The 19,508-nt window shown below is 36.3% G+C and overlaps 1 protein-coding gene across 1 annotated transcript in view; it reads left to right on the top strand.

Moving 5' to 3' along the window:
- Positions 1 to 19,508, top strand: part of LOC136025387 (lysine-specific demethylase 3A-like) — a 266,827-nt gene that overhangs the window by 23,995 nt on the left and 223,324 nt on the right. The window contains exon 3 of the mRNA XM_065701374.1: positions 6,831 to 7,014. Within this exon, the coding sequence (XP_065557446.1) occupies positions 6,831 to 7,014 (184 nt within the window). The remainder of the gene's footprint in view (positions 1 to 6,830; positions 7,015 to 19,508) is intronic.

Genomic DNA, 19,508 nt, shown 5'->3' with positions numbered 1-19,508 from the left:
CTTGATGCAACCATCTATTCACCATTTAAAAGTTATTTTTACCAAGCTATTGAAAACTTATTAGAAGCCATCATGAGAGACCAGTCTCGGAATAAAAGATTTCTGAACTTCTTGAGGTTGCTTTCTCAAAAGCTTCCACGACATTGAACATGAGTGGCTTTTCTAAACTGGGAATTCATCCCTTCAATCCATATTTCTGGCAAGAATTTGACTTTCTGCCATCTGTGACTCCTATCAGCAATCCCAGTAGTCTGACATCTTTGTAGGAGGGGGAGGGTGAAAAGCAGAATTGTGCAGGTGAAGAGAGCAGCTCATCAGGCAGGCAGCCAGTGCCTTGGACTTGGAAGGCTGATAATTCGGTTTGTGTTCTCCCAAGTCAGATACTTCCTCTTCCTTAACGTCCAATTGGCATTCAGAAGAATAAGGGAGGAAGAAAGTCTGGTCTATCAAAGACATTGATTGCAACCCCTTTTGCAATCAATGCAACAGAGATCTGAAGAGAAAAAAGAAGTAAATAAAAATACAAAAGGAATGCGAACACAGAAAAAGGTGACTTTACATTTTAGTGACAGCAGTAGTGATGATGCTTCTGTTGATCTTTGTGCTGATACCAGTGATTCATAATACCTGAATGATCTGGAAGAGGCTGTAAGAGAACCTACTGAAGAGATGAAACTTTTTTTTGTACTTGTTTTTTATGCTGCTAAGAAGAATTCGAAGCATAATGCTGGCAAGATCTTGGAGGTTGAAATAAAAGGATAAAATATGAACTTCCTTAAATGAAAGCTCTCTTCTTGGAAGCTCATATTTTCAGAGACAAAGTATGAGGCCTTCATGATGACAAGTGAAATTGCCTTACGCCTGCCAAAACCTGATCTGAGCTGTGGCACAGAACTTGCAGCAAAAGCACTTACCTTTGATGTCAACCTTTCAGACTATGCTTTTGAGTGAATAATGCGACGAGATTCTGTTTTATATGCTTCTCGTAATCAGAGTAGATAGTAGGTTTTTAATAAATGATATTTGGTAAAAAGAGTTCTGTCTCCCAGAATACACTCACGGTTGTCCCAGAGTACCCAGTGGTCTTGGCACTCTGGGACAAAACAAGCAGGTAAGGAAAATTGATGATACTGAAAAATTTTGCCAAGGGAATAATTTGCAAAAAAATCTAGGAAAAAGCCCAATTAGTTCCATTTAAGCAAGTAGGAAATCAAGTAATTTGACCAAAACATTCTCCATGTATCTGCCATAAACTTGAACATGTCCCAGGGTACCCACATCTCCTCTACTCTCTACTCTCCTCTACTAATATTTTTTGTCTTTTTTTGTGGGCGGGGTAACACTATTTAGTATCTGCTAAGTTTATTAGTTTTACATATTTTATTTATATTTTATTTATTAGTTTATACATATTTAATTCTATTTATATTTTATAGTTTATTAGTTTACATATCGTTTTTATCGAAAGAGGTGTAAGCTATCTGGTACATTTTTTATTACTTGCCGAAAAAACAGACGTGTTTTGTCCTCAATCCTTATTAATAGAAAGAAGAGATCAAGTAGTATCAGCACTGAGAAATGTAGGACAGCAGTTAGGATTAATGGTTTTTGACGAAAAACATCCTTCATGGCCAGGGGCGTCGTTTGATGAGGGGGCAGTTGCTCCCCTATATATTGGAGAGAAAAATTATAATATAGCCCATGCCCCTTGACTATCCCGGGGGCCCCTCTCCCCCCAATCGAAATGCTGGATCTACGCCCCTGCTCCTGCTGGCTGCACTGCAACAGTCAAACAGGCTCAATATTACCCTTTTATTAAAAAAAAAAAAAAAAGTTGTAGTGTAATCGGCATCCCTTGGAAAATTCAGACTAGTTGTTTTGCCAGAATTTGTATTTTTCTGTTTGTAAAACTTGGCAAGAGTTTGCTCATAAAGAAAAACTGACACGGACAAAAATCACTGGCTATTCTTATCTATCGAATGTTACACACAAACCTTTGTATCCCAAATGCATCTTCGAGCCAACAGTCAATGAACCCCTTTTTATACTCAGTACGAATTAGCACCGTAATTACTTTAAATCTTGACTTGGTTCCATGTTTTTTAACTGTTCTTTTCTGGTAAGAATATTTGATTCGGTGCCTATGGTCTTCCTAAATTCGGTCAAATGATCTAATATCGATCTATACAATATTTCATATTTCCCAAATGACAAGGAACTATGCGATGTCCAAAATTTAACTTAACCTGTATTTCAGCAGATTGGGCGAAAAATTGGATTTATTATATATACAAACAGCTAAACCCAGACACGTGTTTAAGAACATTACCTGGGGGGAATTAATTGAATTACCAATTTGGTGGACGGTGATGAAAAAGTTGAGAGCCTTGTCTAATAGAAGAAAAAACCAAAACAGAGTATGAGTGTGAGGCAGAGCTGGCATAACTTCTTTTTAGAATTGTATAAAAATTATTTCATTTTTGAAATTAAAGTCAGTTCACTTGTTGATAGATAGTTTATCATACATCCATCCTAGGGCAGAACTAAGGTAGATAGGTTTGGAGTTAGGGTAATTCAAATTCTGGACGTTTTAGCCCTTGATTTTTTTCAGATATCACAGGCCCCTGAAAAAGCTAATTGTTCTATCCGCGAAATTTATGCTTTACTCGACCATGGTTTTATGTAGTATTTTCTCTGATATTGACCACCTAGGCGTTCAGTTTGAACTGTGAAAAATATTTTCAAATGGAAAAGTTAGCCGCTCCTTTCTTGGGAGTGCTGCACGTGGGAGTAAAATTGAATATTTGCTAACCAAATATATTCAATTGCTCCTATATTTTAGTGCCAAAATAGGGCCATTGGCAGTTTCTTTGAAATGTGTCAAAATCAACAGAATATATAAACGCTGTCATTGTGACAGAGTGAAAATAATATGAAGGGTAGAAGATTTTCGCTGAGGGAGGGGGACATCGATGATTTGCGACACAAGTCCGTCTTTTAGGTGGAGAATCAAGGACCGTTTAAGGGAACATAAGGGTTATAATGTGAAAAAGAATACATTTAGACAATTTTTATTTTATTTTTCCAGTGAACCCTTGTGGACCGATCTCAGGAGGGGAATTCTACCCTCCCTTTTCCGTATGGAAGGGTAGGTGCTTGTCAAACTGTGTTTCTTGGCCCAAAAATATGGACTTTTGTGTAAATAGCGCAAACACTTTTTTTTAAAGTGTTTTAAAAGCATTATTAGTTTTAATTTTCACATTCTAATGTTATATATATATATATATATATATATATATATATATATATATATATATATATATATATATATATATATATATATATATATATATATATATATATATATATATATATATATATATATATTGTGGTGTTGTGTTGAAGACGGCCCTTGAACATAGGGCTGAAATATTTACTGAATTGAATTTCACTGTCTTGAAAATTTTCCCTATTGTTTCTAAGTCGTGTTTGTTTGAACTTTTGCGTATTTTGACAAGACGTTTCTGAATTTTCTTTCTTTGATGTCGTTATTGCAAATAGGAAAGCCGAAGTTTTTTTTCTTGTTACTTTGGACATGAATTGTTCTTACCCTTGCCTAAAAGTGAGAGATGTAAACCACCTTGTAAGCAAAAAAAGATAACAGAAGAAGCATCAGTGGTCTGAACTAAGAGCAGTGGCGGAAACAAAGTCTATACTTCTTTTTTTTTTTTTACTTCGGACTAAGCATCAGCACAGCTATTTGCGTGATGAGATTGCTGAAAATGTGACATTTTACTTGCACCGGAGAGTTGAGAATCTAATTCGACTTTGCTGAAAGCTTTTCTTTGCCAACTATTCCAAAAATTTCTCATTACCAAATATCTATACTTCGGGCCAAAAGATTTGCCTTCTGAAAAGCTTCGATTAAGGACATACACAGGGGGACATGGCTCTAAATTTCTGGTTACCTCTTTTTCCAATAATCATTTTTCGTTGTTGAAGCCTCTGGGGTTATATATATGATTTTTGTTCGGGGTGGAGTGGACTGCAAAAAATTTGGAGGATGTGTAATGAAACATCAGCGATTGTGATCATGTGTGTGCAATTTTTTTTACACATATTTCGTTGCTTTCGTACGAGTCGGACACAAATTTTATGGAAATGTTCAAGCCTGGAAAACCCCTTTTCCCTAGATACGGCCTTCAAAAAATTCCTGCTTGCGTACCTAGTTCTGATCCTTAAAAAGCGGGCCTTAAGCCCCAAATATTTGATTTTTCACTTATTTTTAGTGTGTATTTCGTTAGAAAAAAGTTCCCTTGTTCCTTAAGAAACGGTTCATTAAGAAACCTAACAACCCTTTGCACAGGTATGCTTCTTCGACTTATATTTTCACCTAAAGGGTAAACTTGTTCTCTAAAAGAACCTATACATAATAATTGTTATCTCTTTTTAAGATTAGTTTTCAGACCTAAAACCTGTTATTATAAACTACCAAACTTCTGGGTATATACCAAAAATATTACCCTATTTGGTTATTCAAGGCAAAGAACTACTTTAACTATGTAACATTGTTCAATAAATTGTGTAATAAAACATCAGGCAAATTCTGGATCTTGCAATATTCATTTTATTAATGCCGGAAGGGTTGCTTTGTTAAACAACGGGTTTCAGGTACAAATGCCTTTTTTTGTGGGAGGAGTTAAAAAGGGCGAAACCATATATAATGACAGGCATATTTAATAGCTAAATGTATCGCGTGGTTATTATAATCGATCCTATGAAAACTGGTTTCTATTCGTCTTGTTAGTATTCATGAAGTTCCTTATACTTGAATAATTCATTTAATTTTGCAATGCCTTGTTTGTTATTTATTCAGTTTAAGGGGTTTAACCTTGTCACGGTGAATATTTACAATTGGCGTCGAACCAATACCTTTCAATTGTTGACCTGTTGCTTGGTGTTGGCAGTTCAATCATTATCCTGAACAAAAAAGGGCTATCAAAGGTTGGATTTAACATATGGTCATTAAACTATATATATATATATATATATATATATATATATATATATATATATATATATATATATATATATATATATATATATATATATATATATATATATATATATATATATATATATATATATATATATATATATATATATATATATATATATATATATATATATATATATATATATATATATATATATATATATATATATATATATATTGGCTGTTCGTTGTGTTAAAAGACATGTCAACACCTCCTGACAAAATCCTATGCATGTGGCTGAATTGAATGTTCTGAATAAGTTTTAGGACAATAATATAATAAACAAGCTAATTTAAGGTTTACTTTTTTGAAAAAATTGAATTTGTTTGAAAGTTTTTTATTTTTGGTCCCCTAATTTACCTTTCTGCAAACGGTTCCAAATACTTATATAATGTCTGTAGGGCGAAGGGTTGTGCGTTTTTGTTCTAGGGCGAAAAACAATAGGCCTTAAACTCAGTCTGCCTTACATGCTATGTACATAAATCCGCTCCTCTCTCTGATGTAGGCTACTCAGTGACTCGTAGTTCTAAATCTTGTTTCAGGAATAGGGTTTGTCAGTGGAAAAGGCCTTTAATGGGGAGGGGAGTGCTACTGTTGGATTTTTGAGTGTCCTACCAATGAGTAATTTATTTAAAAAAAATCTTTTATAAATTGATTGTTTGTCCAATGCAGTAAAAAGTACAGAATATATATTTTTTCATATACCCACAAGCGTTGGGATTTTCTAAGGTCAAAATGATACTGTGGAGTAATTGTGGCATAATAACGCGTTGACTAATAATCATGGCAATGTGATCTTTATTTTCACATTCAAGAATATGTTGGTGCAATGGTTTTTAAACAACTATAAAATATTTTGGCCTTCCCAAGCTTTCATTTAAGTCTGTATTTTTCTTTTTTCTGGATTGAAGGGAAAAATCAGCTTGTTAGTGTATTCGGAGAGGAAAGCATTTAAAAAATTCAATTAAAAAGAATATCCAAGGAACTGAAAAGATTGAGGGATACATTTTTCTGGGTTTATTTGATTGGGAGAAACTGATAAAATTTCATAAACGAATTAATTTTTTACGCAGGCCTGTTTGTTTTTTGCATAGAGTTCGCGTTCTCTTTGTGTTGTTCTCTTAATCTGTATATCACGATATATTCCCCTGTTTACAGCTTTTAAAGTGTTTTTTATCAGTCATCGCCATTAAGGAATTAAGTTATATTCATATCTGTCGGCCCCACGTCCCCTCCTTTTTAAAGTTCTTTATTAAGTTTGTTCGTCCCGGTCAAATCTTACAATCAACATTTTACCCACTTCCTCGTGATCCCATGGAGCCGAGGCTTTAAGTGGGTGTTGATTTTCAATGACAATGCATGCTAATGGATTCATTTTGGCAACCCTCCTTTTGTAGGGATCAATGCCCCACTACCCAAACAAATCTGTATATGAGGTACTCATGACATGAAAACTCTTTAGTCGATGATCACAGTGACTCGATGTGTATGCTCACGCTTTAGGGTACTATGTCTTAAATGCCTTTGAATAGCTGAAAAATAGCGCATGACGGCCCAACACTTTCAAATTGAAGTCTTAAAATTCTTTAATTTTTCCGAGTGGCATGGATTCTTTTATGCTTTCAATTGAGTTGGAGACGGTTGTGTTCTATAAAGGGTTTTTTACTATCCTGGTCAATCTTACTTACCAAACTGCTACATCCCCTACAGTCCGAAGTATCTTCTATTTAAAAGAGTACATAGCGAAATTCAAAGAAGCACGTTTTCTTACAGGGAGAGAGCCGTAGAAGCCCATCATCGTGAGCTTGAGCGCGTCAACGCTGCAAGAGAAATGGAACGTGTTGGGGTAGGTGATATGCGAGGCAGAGAAGAACGCATGCGTGACATAGCTGCTGAACAAGCTGTTCAGCAACATTTTGAAGAATCTCTTAGACGCGCTGGTGCCAATCAGAAGCAGGTGTGTACATCACTCTTTTAATATGCTGCATTTAGGACTTTAAATTGTTAATACTTTGAATGAAAACTAACAGCAGAGCCCATCTATGATAGATATAATTAAGAAAATTCTCCTTGGGGATCCGAAACCTACTAACTCTGATTGTATGATGGAGAAAGAGGTGTTTCAGATAGTAAGATAGCTGTTCTTAGATTAGGAATTTGCTGAGAACTACCGACATTTACCAATTACAAAATACGTTTTTTTTTTTGTAAATATAAATTTCTTTCTTTGGTTTGTTTATTGAGGTATCAACAGATGAAGGGGTATTTGGCAACCTATGTTGCAATTGCAAGTGACAATATAAATTTCTTTCTTTGGTTTGTTTATTAGCAGGTTGGCATTAACAGATGAAGGGGGTATTTGGCAGCCTATGTTGCAATTGCAAGTGACAATATAAATTTCTTTCTTTGGTTTGTTTATTAACAGGTTGGCATTAACAGATGAAGGGGGTATTTGGCAACCTATGTTGCAAGTGACAAAGCTTTACTCATATATAGGAACATACGAAGAATTTTTGTTTTGGGTGGAGAAGGCAACCTCGAAAAATACAAATAGGCTAATTATAAGGGAAACATAAACATGTTTGTCGCTATTTTATGTTAGTCGAAGGAGGAAATTTCAATTTAATATGTAGATTTAGAAAACCTAGTTCAAGCTGAACATAAATTTTTGTAAAATCTACTTGAAATATAAAACTTACTAAGTAAACACTTAAGTGAATAAAGTTTGTAATATTCAATGAGGTATATCATTTCTAACGAATGACAGAACCTTTCTTCTTTTATAAGGTCTCTGCTAATGCATAAGTTTGCCTGAATGATCGACAGTATTAGCTAGCCATTTGCTGAGAGGTCTTAGAATTTTCTCTTTATTCAGAAAATTTGCAGTCTGCAACTAGTTCAAGGTCAGGGGAAAATGTGGAAGAAATGAAAGAGCGAAGTAATGTCCACAGGCGATAGATGATGCTCGGGAGCTCTCGTAAATGTACCCTGGAATTGAAAGATGAGTATGCAAGCCAAGATTAGAATATTGGAAGCTACAGTGATGACATTGGTGAAGCATGGTTCTGAAATGTAGGCGCTCCGAAAGACGGAGGAGGATTTGCTAGATGTTTTCCAGAAAAAATGTCTGTGGATTGTTTTGAGTATTTGTCTGACTGACAGTTTTTCAAAAAGTAAGCTCGGTGAAAAGTGGTTTTTATCGCACTTTCTAGGGAATATAATGAGAGAAAGGTCGAGATGTCTAGGACACCTTCTGCGGATGAAGGATGCTAAACATCGTCCTTTTCGGCCAACTATCTAGGGTCAAACGAAGAGTTGGACGGTTATACCCGAAGGGGATGGTAGGAGGTCGTAAGGAAGGATTTTAGTGAAATTAAAGCTTCTTGGGAGGTTCTAAATAGGGAGGCTTTGAATAGGTCGGTATGGAGGAGGAGCGTGCGTTGCCGTGCTGGCCCTGGGTGGCTTGGTACTGTCGTGAGTTGTCAGTGCAGTAGTAGTAATAGTATTGTTTGTAGTTAATACATATTCATTGACCATATTTCACGAATCTATGAACTGCGCTAAAAGAATTCTTGGCCTGTTGGTATGTAGAGGTTTAATACCAATTATGTTAATTGAAATTTAAGTTTGTAGTAGAAAGCACACAGTATTTGTTGCATAGTTTCTACGATTACCAATTGCAGAAAACCGAGAGATGCAGGGCAGACGCCTTACTAGACTCATGTTGCGCTGTGGCAAAAAATAGTGAAATAATTTTAGCACAAAAAACGGCCTTAAGGGGGATATTACTGCTACTACTGCTAATAACGCTGAAACATTAAGGTGCCTGAGGCCAACACAGTTGAACACGCTCCTCCATAACTGCGTCCAGACTGGATGTACAAGTCACTTCGGTCCCAATCTCTTCGCTTCTCCAAGATCACTTACTCTTCTTGTGTCCATGCACAAATAGGTCCTTTTAAGCTTATATTAGAAATACACTTGACCCCACCACACAATTGAAAGACCAAAATGAGTTCTGATAAAAGATAGGGTTGCCAACTCCTGTCGGAAGTTTTTAGGTTACTATAAGTCAAGAGTATGTAATTAGGACTGTCACTATCGGAAGAAACTGAAAAAGAACGGCCACGATTCAAGCTGCTCACAATTGAAGGTGTTGGTTCTATGCGCAACTTCTTGCTAAAAAAAACAATAACAAAAACAAAACCGGAGACATGCGTGAATGCACTGGTAGGAGGTGGATGCTTATTTTTTTTTGTCACTTCCCCATCAATTCCCACATTGCTTATGTGTTCCGACTGTATTGTTTTTCTGACCCCCCCCCCCCTCCCGAAAATATTTCAAGTATGTGCCTGTTTCGGGGCAGAAGCCTAAGGTTGGAGTTCCACAATCAGGGCCTTGTCCTGATTTTTTTTCGAGGAGGGGGTGTTACAAAAGGACTTTTTCGGGGTTTTACAAAACACAACAACAAAAAAACGCATCAAAAATTTGTTTATATTCATTTTTGTTACCCCCAATGCTGTACCCTTTGACCAATAACATACAACCGCTGAATAGACCATAGCTGGATCCATTGAATTTCGAAATGAAAGACTATTTGCAGCTAAATCGGTTACCAAATGTTACAGAAGTACATTACTATATTCATATTACTACGCATGAAAAATTGGAAGGCTTCCATATACTGAGGATCAAACTGATTTTCGAAACAAGGTATTTCACCTGTGATTACAACACTCAAAAACCGGTATTCAGAGTAAAGCAATATGATATATTTGTTGTGTCATTAAAAGGCGGTGTGATATGTGAGAGCATCTGATTCTAATATGTTTTACGAATATGGATTGTGGTGAATATATTTTCGTGATTTCTTTTTTGTTTTGCAAGCTGGTTCTGAGTTTGGTAAAATTCTAGATGAGTGACTCACTACGATCTCCGAAAATAGTTCTGATAGAAGAATGAAACTTTCAGGAAAGTATTCAAAACCTAAATTATGTCCTGGGAGTGTGTTTTCAAGCTCTCGTGCCTACTCTTTCTCTAATTCTAAGGCTAACGAAATTGCATAGCAAACAGGTTAAGACTACCTGTCTGAAATTTGGAAAAACAACACGTTATTTTGATTAGAGTCAGTTTTATTTTACCCTACATTTTGAAAACGCAATTCTAGGGATTTGTCTTTCTCAAATGTAAGGGACATTTTTAATATTATTTAAAGCCCTATAAATCAGGATTTAGCAAAGCTTTAAGGCTCGAAACGCTTTCTTTGGTCCTTTATTGTGCTTTAGGTCCATTTCTAAACATTTTGCTTATGTAATACAAAGTTTGTCCAAGTCCATTTTAGGTCAATGCCCTTTTGAGGATAAAGGGTATGAGGCAGGTACTTCAAAATTCCTTCCATAGACATGTTTTAGGTTCTGGAAATATTCCTGAAAATTTTCTTCACCTTTAAGATACTGTAAAGCCCCTCATTAAGGATTATACCCTCAATATTCTTGTCAGTTGGCCATTATTCATATTTCTTCCACCAGTCCTAAAATAAGTTAGTCTTGGGAATGAGCATTGGTTGGTCATTTATAGTACAACACTTAGAAATCCAGTCCTATACGAACTTACGTACACCATATTCTAAATTTCTTGCGTATCAAACATATGTGACTTGAACCTCAATATCTCGAATTATTCCAATTCCAGTTCTGTAATCCCGTTTATAGATGTAACTAGAGTGGGGATGGGGTGACTAGGGTAGAAAATCCTATATTACTCTGATATTAGTCCGGGCATTTTATTATCGTACGACTGTCATATTTAACACCTTCATTGGATAAGATTATAATTTAGATTATTACTATTGTAGTTCCACTCACTTATTGCCCCTTCTGATTCGTAATACCTAGAGTTGCTGTGTGATCTGTAGAGGAGTTGTGAAACTTGCTAAATCATTACCGGATATTAAATTCTTAAAAAAAACTTCTGAATTCTTGCGCGTGACTCGTTGCACCCAAGCCTTAAGAGTAGGTCTTTGCCTTTAATTTTTTTGTAGTTTCGTAGGAGAGGGTAAATAATTACTCCAGGGTGGCACCAAGTCACGAACATTTTAAGCATTTCAAAATCTGTGGAAGGGGGGAGGTGATCCCTTTATTTATTTTTTCAATAAAAATACAAAAACGGTATTTCTCAATGAAAATGCCCCCACAAATGTACTTTCTATATCTATGGAGCAGAAGCAAAAATTTAGTGGGCATATGCCCTCCCCTACTCTTCTCTCAATCGACCCCACAGTTTTTCAAGGTTTCCTTAATAACAGGTTTGTTTTGATTCGAAATAATAATAAAGAAAAACAACAAACAAATAAACCTGTAAAAACTAGTCAGCCAGTGCAAAATAAGCCACAAACACGCACTCCATCTAAAAAAGGGAAAGCTTATCAATGATCCCATTCCAAAGGATAGTAACGCAAATAAGCTGCGTAAAATTTTTAAAGGGACTATATTGATGTATGTCGGAACTTCCACAAACAATGTACCTTGACAAGATATTAATCTAGAGGAAAGTGTTCAAATTATGCATTGTCAGTGTTGTCAATTACCTGTTGTAAGACGAAAATGCAGCTATTTTAGAAATGAAAAGGAATAATTCAACGGCTCAGCATTCTGCTTGGCCCATGCTGTTTTTTCGGCTCTCTTGGCAGGTTTTGTACGACAACCAATTTTTATGGCACTTGGTATCTACCAAGTGACATATAGCGATCGCAAATTCTGTCGGTCTGTCTGTCCCGGTTTTGCTACTTTAAGGCACTTCCAGGTAAGCTAGGACGATGCAATTTGGCAGGCGTATCAGGAACCAGACCAGATTAAATTAGAAATTGTTGTTTCCCCGATTCGACCATCTGGGGAAGGAGTGGGGGACGGTTAAATCGGAAAAATTAGAAAAAAATGAGGTATTTTTAACTTACAAACGGGTGATTAGATCCTAATGAAATTTGATGTTTGAAAGGATATCGTTTCTCAGAGCTCTTATTTTAAACAAAAGTCCCGACCGGGGTCTAGTGACATTGGGGGGGATTGGGGGAGGGGGAACCTAACATCTTGGAAAACGCTTAGAGTGGAGGGATCGGGATGAAACTTGGTGGGAAAAATAAACAAAAGTCCTAGATACGTGATTGACATAACCGGAACGGATCCGCTCTCTTTGGGGCAGTAGGGGGGGGGGGTAATTCTGAAAATTTAGAAAAAATGAGGTATTTTTAACTTAGGAACGGGTGATGGGATCTCAATGAAATTTGATATTTAGAAGGATACCGTGTCTCAAAGCTCTTATTTAAAAATCGACCCGATCTGGTGACATTAGGGGGACTTGGGGGGGGGGAGAACCTAAAATCTTGGAAAACGCTTAGAGTGGAGGGATCGGGATGAAAGTTGGTGGTGAAAATAAGCAGAAGTGGTAGATGCGTGATTGACATAATTGGAACGGATCCGATCTATTTGGGGGAGTTGGGGGGGATTAGTTCTGAAAAATTAGAAAAAATGGCGGATTTTTAACTTACGAAGGAGAGATTGGATCTTCATGAAACTTATTTAGAAGGACCTTTTAACTCAGATCTGTTATTTTAAATCCCGACCGGATCCAGCGTCATCGGGGGGGGGGGGATCTTAGAAAATACTTAATGCGGAGAGATCAGGATGAAATTGGGTGGGAAGAATAAAAACAAGTCCAAGATACGTGACTGATATAACCGGACCGGATCCGCTCTCTTTGGTGGAGTTAGGGGGGGGGGGAGAATAATTCGGATAAATTAGAAAAAATCAGATATTTGTAACTTACGAACGGGTGATCAGATCTTAATGAAATTTGATATTTAGAAGGATCTTGTGTCTTAGAGCTCTTATTTCAAATTCCAACCAGATCCTGTTACATTGGGGGAGTTGTAGGGGAAAACCGGAATTCTTGGAAAACGTGAAAATTGGGGTATCTTTATCTTACGAATTGGTAATCGGATCTTAATGAAACTTGATATATTGAAGGATCTTATGTCTCAGATGCTCCATTTTCGACTCTAATTGGATCTGGGACATGGGGGTTGGAGGGGGGAAACATAAATCTTGGAAAACGCTTAGAGTGGAGAGATAGGGGTGAAACTTGATGGAAAGAATAAGCACAAGTTGTAGATACGTGATTGACATAATTCAAACGGATCTGTTCTCTTTGGAGGAGCTGGGGTGTGTGTTAATTTGGAAAAATTAGAAAAATTGAGGTATTTTTAACTTAAGAACGGATGACCGGATCTTAATGAAACTTGATATTAAAAAAAAAACTCATGTCTCAGAGCTCTTATTTCAAATCCCGACCACATCTGTTGAAATTGGGGGGAGTTGGAGGGGAAATCGGAAATCTTGGAAAACGCTTAGAGTGGAGGAATCAGGATGAAGCTTGGTGGGTAGAATAAGCAAATATCGTAGATACGTGACTGACGTAACCGTACTGGATTCGCTCTCTTTGGGGGAGTTAGGGGGTGGGGCTCAGTGCTTTGGCGAGTTTGGTCCTTCTGGACGTGCTAGAACGATGAAAATTGGCAGGCGTGGCAGGGAACTGCACAAATTGACTTGATAAAGTCGTTTTCCCTGATTTGACCATGTGGGGGGGCCGAAGGTAGAGGAAAAATTAGAAAAAATGAGATTTTCATAACTTACGAGTGTGTGATCGGATCTTAATGAATTTTGATATTTAGAAGGACATCGTGACTCACAGCTCTTATTTGAAATCCCGACCGGCATTAAGCCTCTGATTTTCCTTTTAAATCAATCTGTTGATTTTTGTAATTTTGTTAGAGCTCATACCATATGAGCTCTTGGCTCTTCTGGCCTCGTCACAAGAGCCACATGAGCTCTTAGCTCTTGTTCTAATTAGTTTTACATAGTTTACATAGCAAGATCTGCATAGTTTAATTTTTCAAAAAAATCTAATAATTCGAACAAAAACATTCATATTGACTCTCCGCTGTTAGATTCGGGTTTTATACTATTAACAACTTTAGCTTACGTATGCATAAGAAATAAATATTTAGGAAATAAGTAATATTTATAAATAAATATCTATATAATTATATAATGACCTAAATATAAATATAATTATAAATTATAAATAAATATCTAGGAATCTGGTCTTCTTTGCACACTAATATCGTTGTTATCTGCTTTTGTATGTATACAAAGTATACAGGTATAACTGAAATGTTCCGGTATTGAAAAATTTCTGGATCATATTCGCTCGTAAAGTTTTAGTTCACTCCTGATTTTGCCATCATGTTTTCAATTTATGTAAACTGAGTCTATAATACAATTGAAAGAAAGTTTTCAGCTGCCAACTGAAAGACTGTCAAGAATCATGGTGCCAGGACAGACTGTCGGAAAGTAGCAAGTTACACATATTAATTCATATTCAGTTGATAGACCAAGCAGTCCAAGAACAGAACATTTTATGATATCAACTGGCCTAATTTTTTTTACTTTTACATGAAAAAGTAACGTTCAAAATTTTGGGAACGATTCGACGTTTTTAGGACCGTGATTTCCGTTCATTTTAAGAAAAAGTTGATTATACATTTCAATTTGTATAAATTTTAGTTTTTATTGTTCCCAACCGATTTTGGGCCATTCCCCACCTAGACATTCCTAAAATCCTGAAGCCCCACTCTGATATTTACATTTTAGCACAAAAAACTACATGTATTCACCTGAAAGACGCTTAACTTGTATCTTTTTTTTGCCTCTAGGCATATTTTGTCCTAATGAAAAATATTATCTGAATACAACATCTTTTGTACAGTATATAACGTCATTGCAATATTATCATTTATCTTTTTTGCTGGTTAAATATATTTTAATGTGACGTCATTCACTTGAATTTTTGTTTTCAAACAGTTTGTTGTAACGAACTATTACCCTTTAATTTCCGTTTGAATGAGCCCTCTCTCGACATTCTAGGACCACCGGGCCGATACGATCGCCCCCCAAAAAAACAACAAAAACACGTATCCGTGATCTTTTTTTGTGGCAAAAAATACAAAACTCCACATTTTTGCAGATAGGACCTTGAAACCTCGACAGTAGGATTCTCTGATACTCTGAATCTGATGGTGTGATTTTTATTAAAATTCTATTACTTTTAGGGGATGTTTCTCCCTGTTTTTGAAAATAGGACAATTGAGCCTGGTCGCAAAAGTTTGAATTTTGTCCCAATTCTTTAAGAATGTCTCCTGAAACACAAGGGCTATTGAATTAGAACAATAAGACGTTTTTTTTAAAGTACTATAAAGCTTTAGCGTAAAGAACAAGGTGTTGAGGAGGGGGTAACCTTTTTCATATGCGTAATCATTTCTGTTCGTTTTAAGTTTTATTGTTGCTCCATACTTTTAGTTGAAAAACCTTTTTTTTTCTATTTAATAAGATTAAGGCTCTAAAGCAGTGTTTCCCAAACTATAGGTCCATAATGTCAGTAGTAGTGGTTTAGCTAAAACTTGATGAAAATCTTTTAAGTGCTAGGTCCGTAGCAATCTTGTGTGTAATGGAGTTAGGTGGATTCCCTTTGCTCTGTTCATGATCGGCATCTCCCACCTTGTCTAACGCAGACAAGGGATCTCTGAAGCACCCACTGGGAGCTAAGGAAAAAGCCCATTCTGTATGGTAATTTATCCCCAACAAGATTTTAAGCGATCTAGATGGTTCTTATGTCTCTTTTGCTCAATCTTGTTAAGCTAGATAATTGAGTGCTCAAACTGAGTTCTAGGGATCTCAGCCCCAACTCTCCTTAAAAGTTGATAATTTTGTTGTCATTGTTTCCAAGCTAAGAACTGTGTTAATCATCGTGTGTTAAAACCCTTAATGTTTGGCAAAGTTTTCCTTTAGCAAATATTTGGTATTTGGTTTTAAGGTTATTGAGCTCTGAAGGTAATAAAAGAGAGGAAAAGACTTATAGTTTACCTAAGGCAAGATGGCTGTTTTATCTCGAATAACTGCACTATTTCTACAAATTGTGCAAGATAAAGCTGAAACAAGATAAGAGAAAATGAAGTAATTTTTCATGATTTTTCAGCAAGTGAATCAAAACAAGATACACAATCTCTGTAAAGAATAAACGAGGGACGCCCAATTTCCGCCACTTGGTGTAGAACTCAGAACGCCACATGTGCCGCAATGCTTGGCACAGCTTCTGTCACGCTTTGCTTGTACCATCTGATGTACGTGAATTCGCATTCATAGCACTTTCTTGGGAGTAAATCAGTTTAACCTGAATGTAGTAAATTAACAAATTCCTTGCTGAAAAAAAAAACACGAAACTTTGAAACTTAAGGAAAATAAAAAATAAAACTGAACGGAGCAGATTCTGCGATTGATTGCTAAAACTTAAGAGGGTGTCAGAGCGCAACTCCTGATTTTTTTTTAGGGCCGCTTGTAATCTCATGGCAGAAAATCTTCTGTTTGAATTTTGATCATGAATGGAATATAATAAACTTGTTCGTTGTGATTTTCTAAGTGTTTTGTCATGCAGTCAGATGCACACGTATCCCAGATTGGGTTCAAGAAAGGGTTCCTGGTGGTGATTTTACAAGGTTTAGGCTTACATCATAATGCACTGAAAGTACGATTTTAGTAAAAAATATTGTAGCCCTTTTCTAACAGAGGTGTAAATGTTCTTATATATAGAATTGATAAACTTATTTATACAGAAGATGATGTGACCAGTATAGGGGACCCAAAAGAAGTTTATTTCAGTTCAAACTATGAAAGTCCAGTATCAGTAACCAGCCACGTGCGTAGCCATTAATCTTGCCAGGGTAGGGGAGACGCATTTAAGAAAAGGTAAAAAAAAAACTGGCGAAAATTCAAGAAATTATTAGATGAATCTTAAGGTTTTAGGGGTTGCAGATTCCCCCCTCTTCTTTCTCACGAGACTATTAATAGACAAAGAAGTATTTGCCTTTTTCTAAAAAGTGATAACTAGCTAAATCGCGTCATGAACGGCTTAGGACAGGATACTAGACTGGAGTCTTTGCAGTAGACCTAACTGCGCACTTAGTCATAAGCTGAAGGGTTAGAGGTACCTATGAAGGTTTGGAGGAACCCAATTGACTGCATTTACAAGAAAGCACAAAACTTATTTGCTTTTTAATATGGTTCAGTTACACAAATTCTGTAATGGTGTTTCTTTTTTTGTGTCTTGGAAATACAAAAAAAGAATATATTGATTTGTCTAATTAGTTGGTACTCGCAATTCAGTTCGCCCAATATTGTCGAGTTTCACTTTTTTGGTCTGTTGCAATCAACGTCAGACAGGACTACAGGAAGTAGTTTTTTTCTGGTTTTTTTTTACAGAGAGTGTGTTTCAGTATAATTTTGTTTATTCTTTGATAGTTAAAATTAATTGGTTTTCGTTAGTAACCTTGGTGAAACTGCGTTCTTTGCCCAAGGATATTTTGCATAGTTTAGGCTTATTGAGGACTGTACGTTGTTTTAGTGCACTTAAAAAAAAAAAAAAAAAATTATTCATGATTCATTTGCAAAAAGATTAAAACTGCAGTAAGCTAAAGGCTTGTCCCATGTTTGTAAAGCACAAAAAAACTAAGTTGTACTGTGATGTTTATTTTTGTTTACAGGATTGTTATTCTATCCAGTGGTAGCCCAGTGGGTACTTTGTCTTATAGCCACCACACTCAAGATCTTGTATCGTGAACATGAGGCAATAACCGGTTTTCATGGCTTTATACCAGACAATATTAGCTTTGACTCCGTGGGAAACTACATTGTCTCCTACCTATATTTTAATTAAATGTTTAGTTGGTATTTGTTAGGTTAGTTTAGGTTACGTATTTAATATAATACAGTCTGGGCGGCCGCCATTCCATAAATCTTTGTTGTAGTTTTCATAATTTTGTTCATAAAGTGTTATATGTTCATCAAATTTTGTTTTATTTCATTAGCATTCACCAAACTTCACTTCTTGACAGATTTTGAGTGTGGTCGCTATAAGACACAAGTACCGCCCGGTGTATTGATGCTCTGTTCGGAAACACGGGCCTCGAAAATTGATGCCCGCTGCGCCAAGGTCGGCCAGCTGGCTTGTTACTTGTCCCTTTGAAAAAGATCCAGCAACTAAAATATCGTTTGACGAAAATGTCTTTATCCTTTATCCCTTTTTTATTCTATCAGACAATTCATTGACAAGTTATTTAGTTCTGTTTATTCATTAGATTTACCAATTGTATGTCATTTATGAACTAGCAATCCCTTAATTTCCTGTGTTCGTACCTGTTATTAGGAACTTGGAAGCAAGCACACGTCTAGGAGTTTAGTGAGTATGAAAAGAGGGGCTCAATTAAAAAAGGGACAAGTTCTAAGGAAAGACCTAAGATTGTATCTCAAGAATCATAAAACTTTGAGAATCTACTGGGGGGGGGTTATTGGCCCAAAGGTTACGTCGCGCACATTCCTGTTTAGAAGAAAAGGAACGATTGGAGTATAGAAGGCATATATGGCTTAGGCTATATATAATATAACAGACTATTCGGTTTTTGGTCTATTTAGGGCTCTCCAGAATTCAGTGTTGTTCCAGAATTTCACGGGGATTTGCCCTCGTAGATATCTACCCCACTTCATTTTGCTTATGAATGTCCATAATCATATATGCGCCTCAACATTTGTCCAAAGAATTTCTAAAAAGAAAATTAGGCATAACGTCACTTAGTGTCGATCTGACAAAACTCCACCCCCTATTTTCGTTGTTCGCACCAATGACCATAATAATTTCACACAAGCATTCAGAGACTGTTGGCTTTCCCTGAGGTTAGCTAGTAGGACTCTCAGTTAATATGCAGCTATTTTCGAATTCGTGGTAACGAACTGAATAAGGAGCGATCCGGCTCAATAGTAACCGAAACTCTAAAAAACGGGATTTTGATACCAATATCTACATGGAAAGAATAGGATTTCACACTGGTTTCAAATATAAAAGTTTCATCAAGTTTAGTCTTACCTCTCAAAAGTTATGAACCTGACAAATTTGCCTTATTTTCGAAAAAACGAGGAAACACACCCTAAAAGTCATAGAATCTTACTGAAAATCATACTATCAGATTCAGCGTATCAGAGAATCCCACTGTAGAAGTGTCAAGCTCCTATCTAAAAAAAGAATGTGAAATTTTGTATTTTTTGCCAGAAGAAAGATCACGGATGCGTGTTTATTTTTTTTTCCAGGAATGATCGCATTATCCCAGTGGTCTAAGAGGGTTTTAAACGGGAATTAAAAGTTCTAGTGTCATTTTTAGGTAACCTAAAAGATTGGAAGGTGACTAGACCCCCTCCACCCCTTTTTCTCAAAATCCTTTGAGATTGTCATTTTGTTCATCATAGTTGAAAGGCTAAATAATTATGCCGTTGGATATACCATGACCCCCCCCCC

This window comes from Artemia franciscana, chromosome 3 (genome assembly GCF_032884065.1).
Source record: "Artemia franciscana chromosome 3, ASM3288406v1, whole genome shotgun sequence".
Classification (NCBI taxonomy): domain Eukaryota; kingdom Metazoa; phylum Arthropoda; class Branchiopoda; order Anostraca; family Artemiidae; genus Artemia; species Artemia franciscana.
The sequence above is the reverse complement of the archived record's forward strand: the minus strand, read 5'-3'. Positions and strand labels throughout refer to the sequence as shown.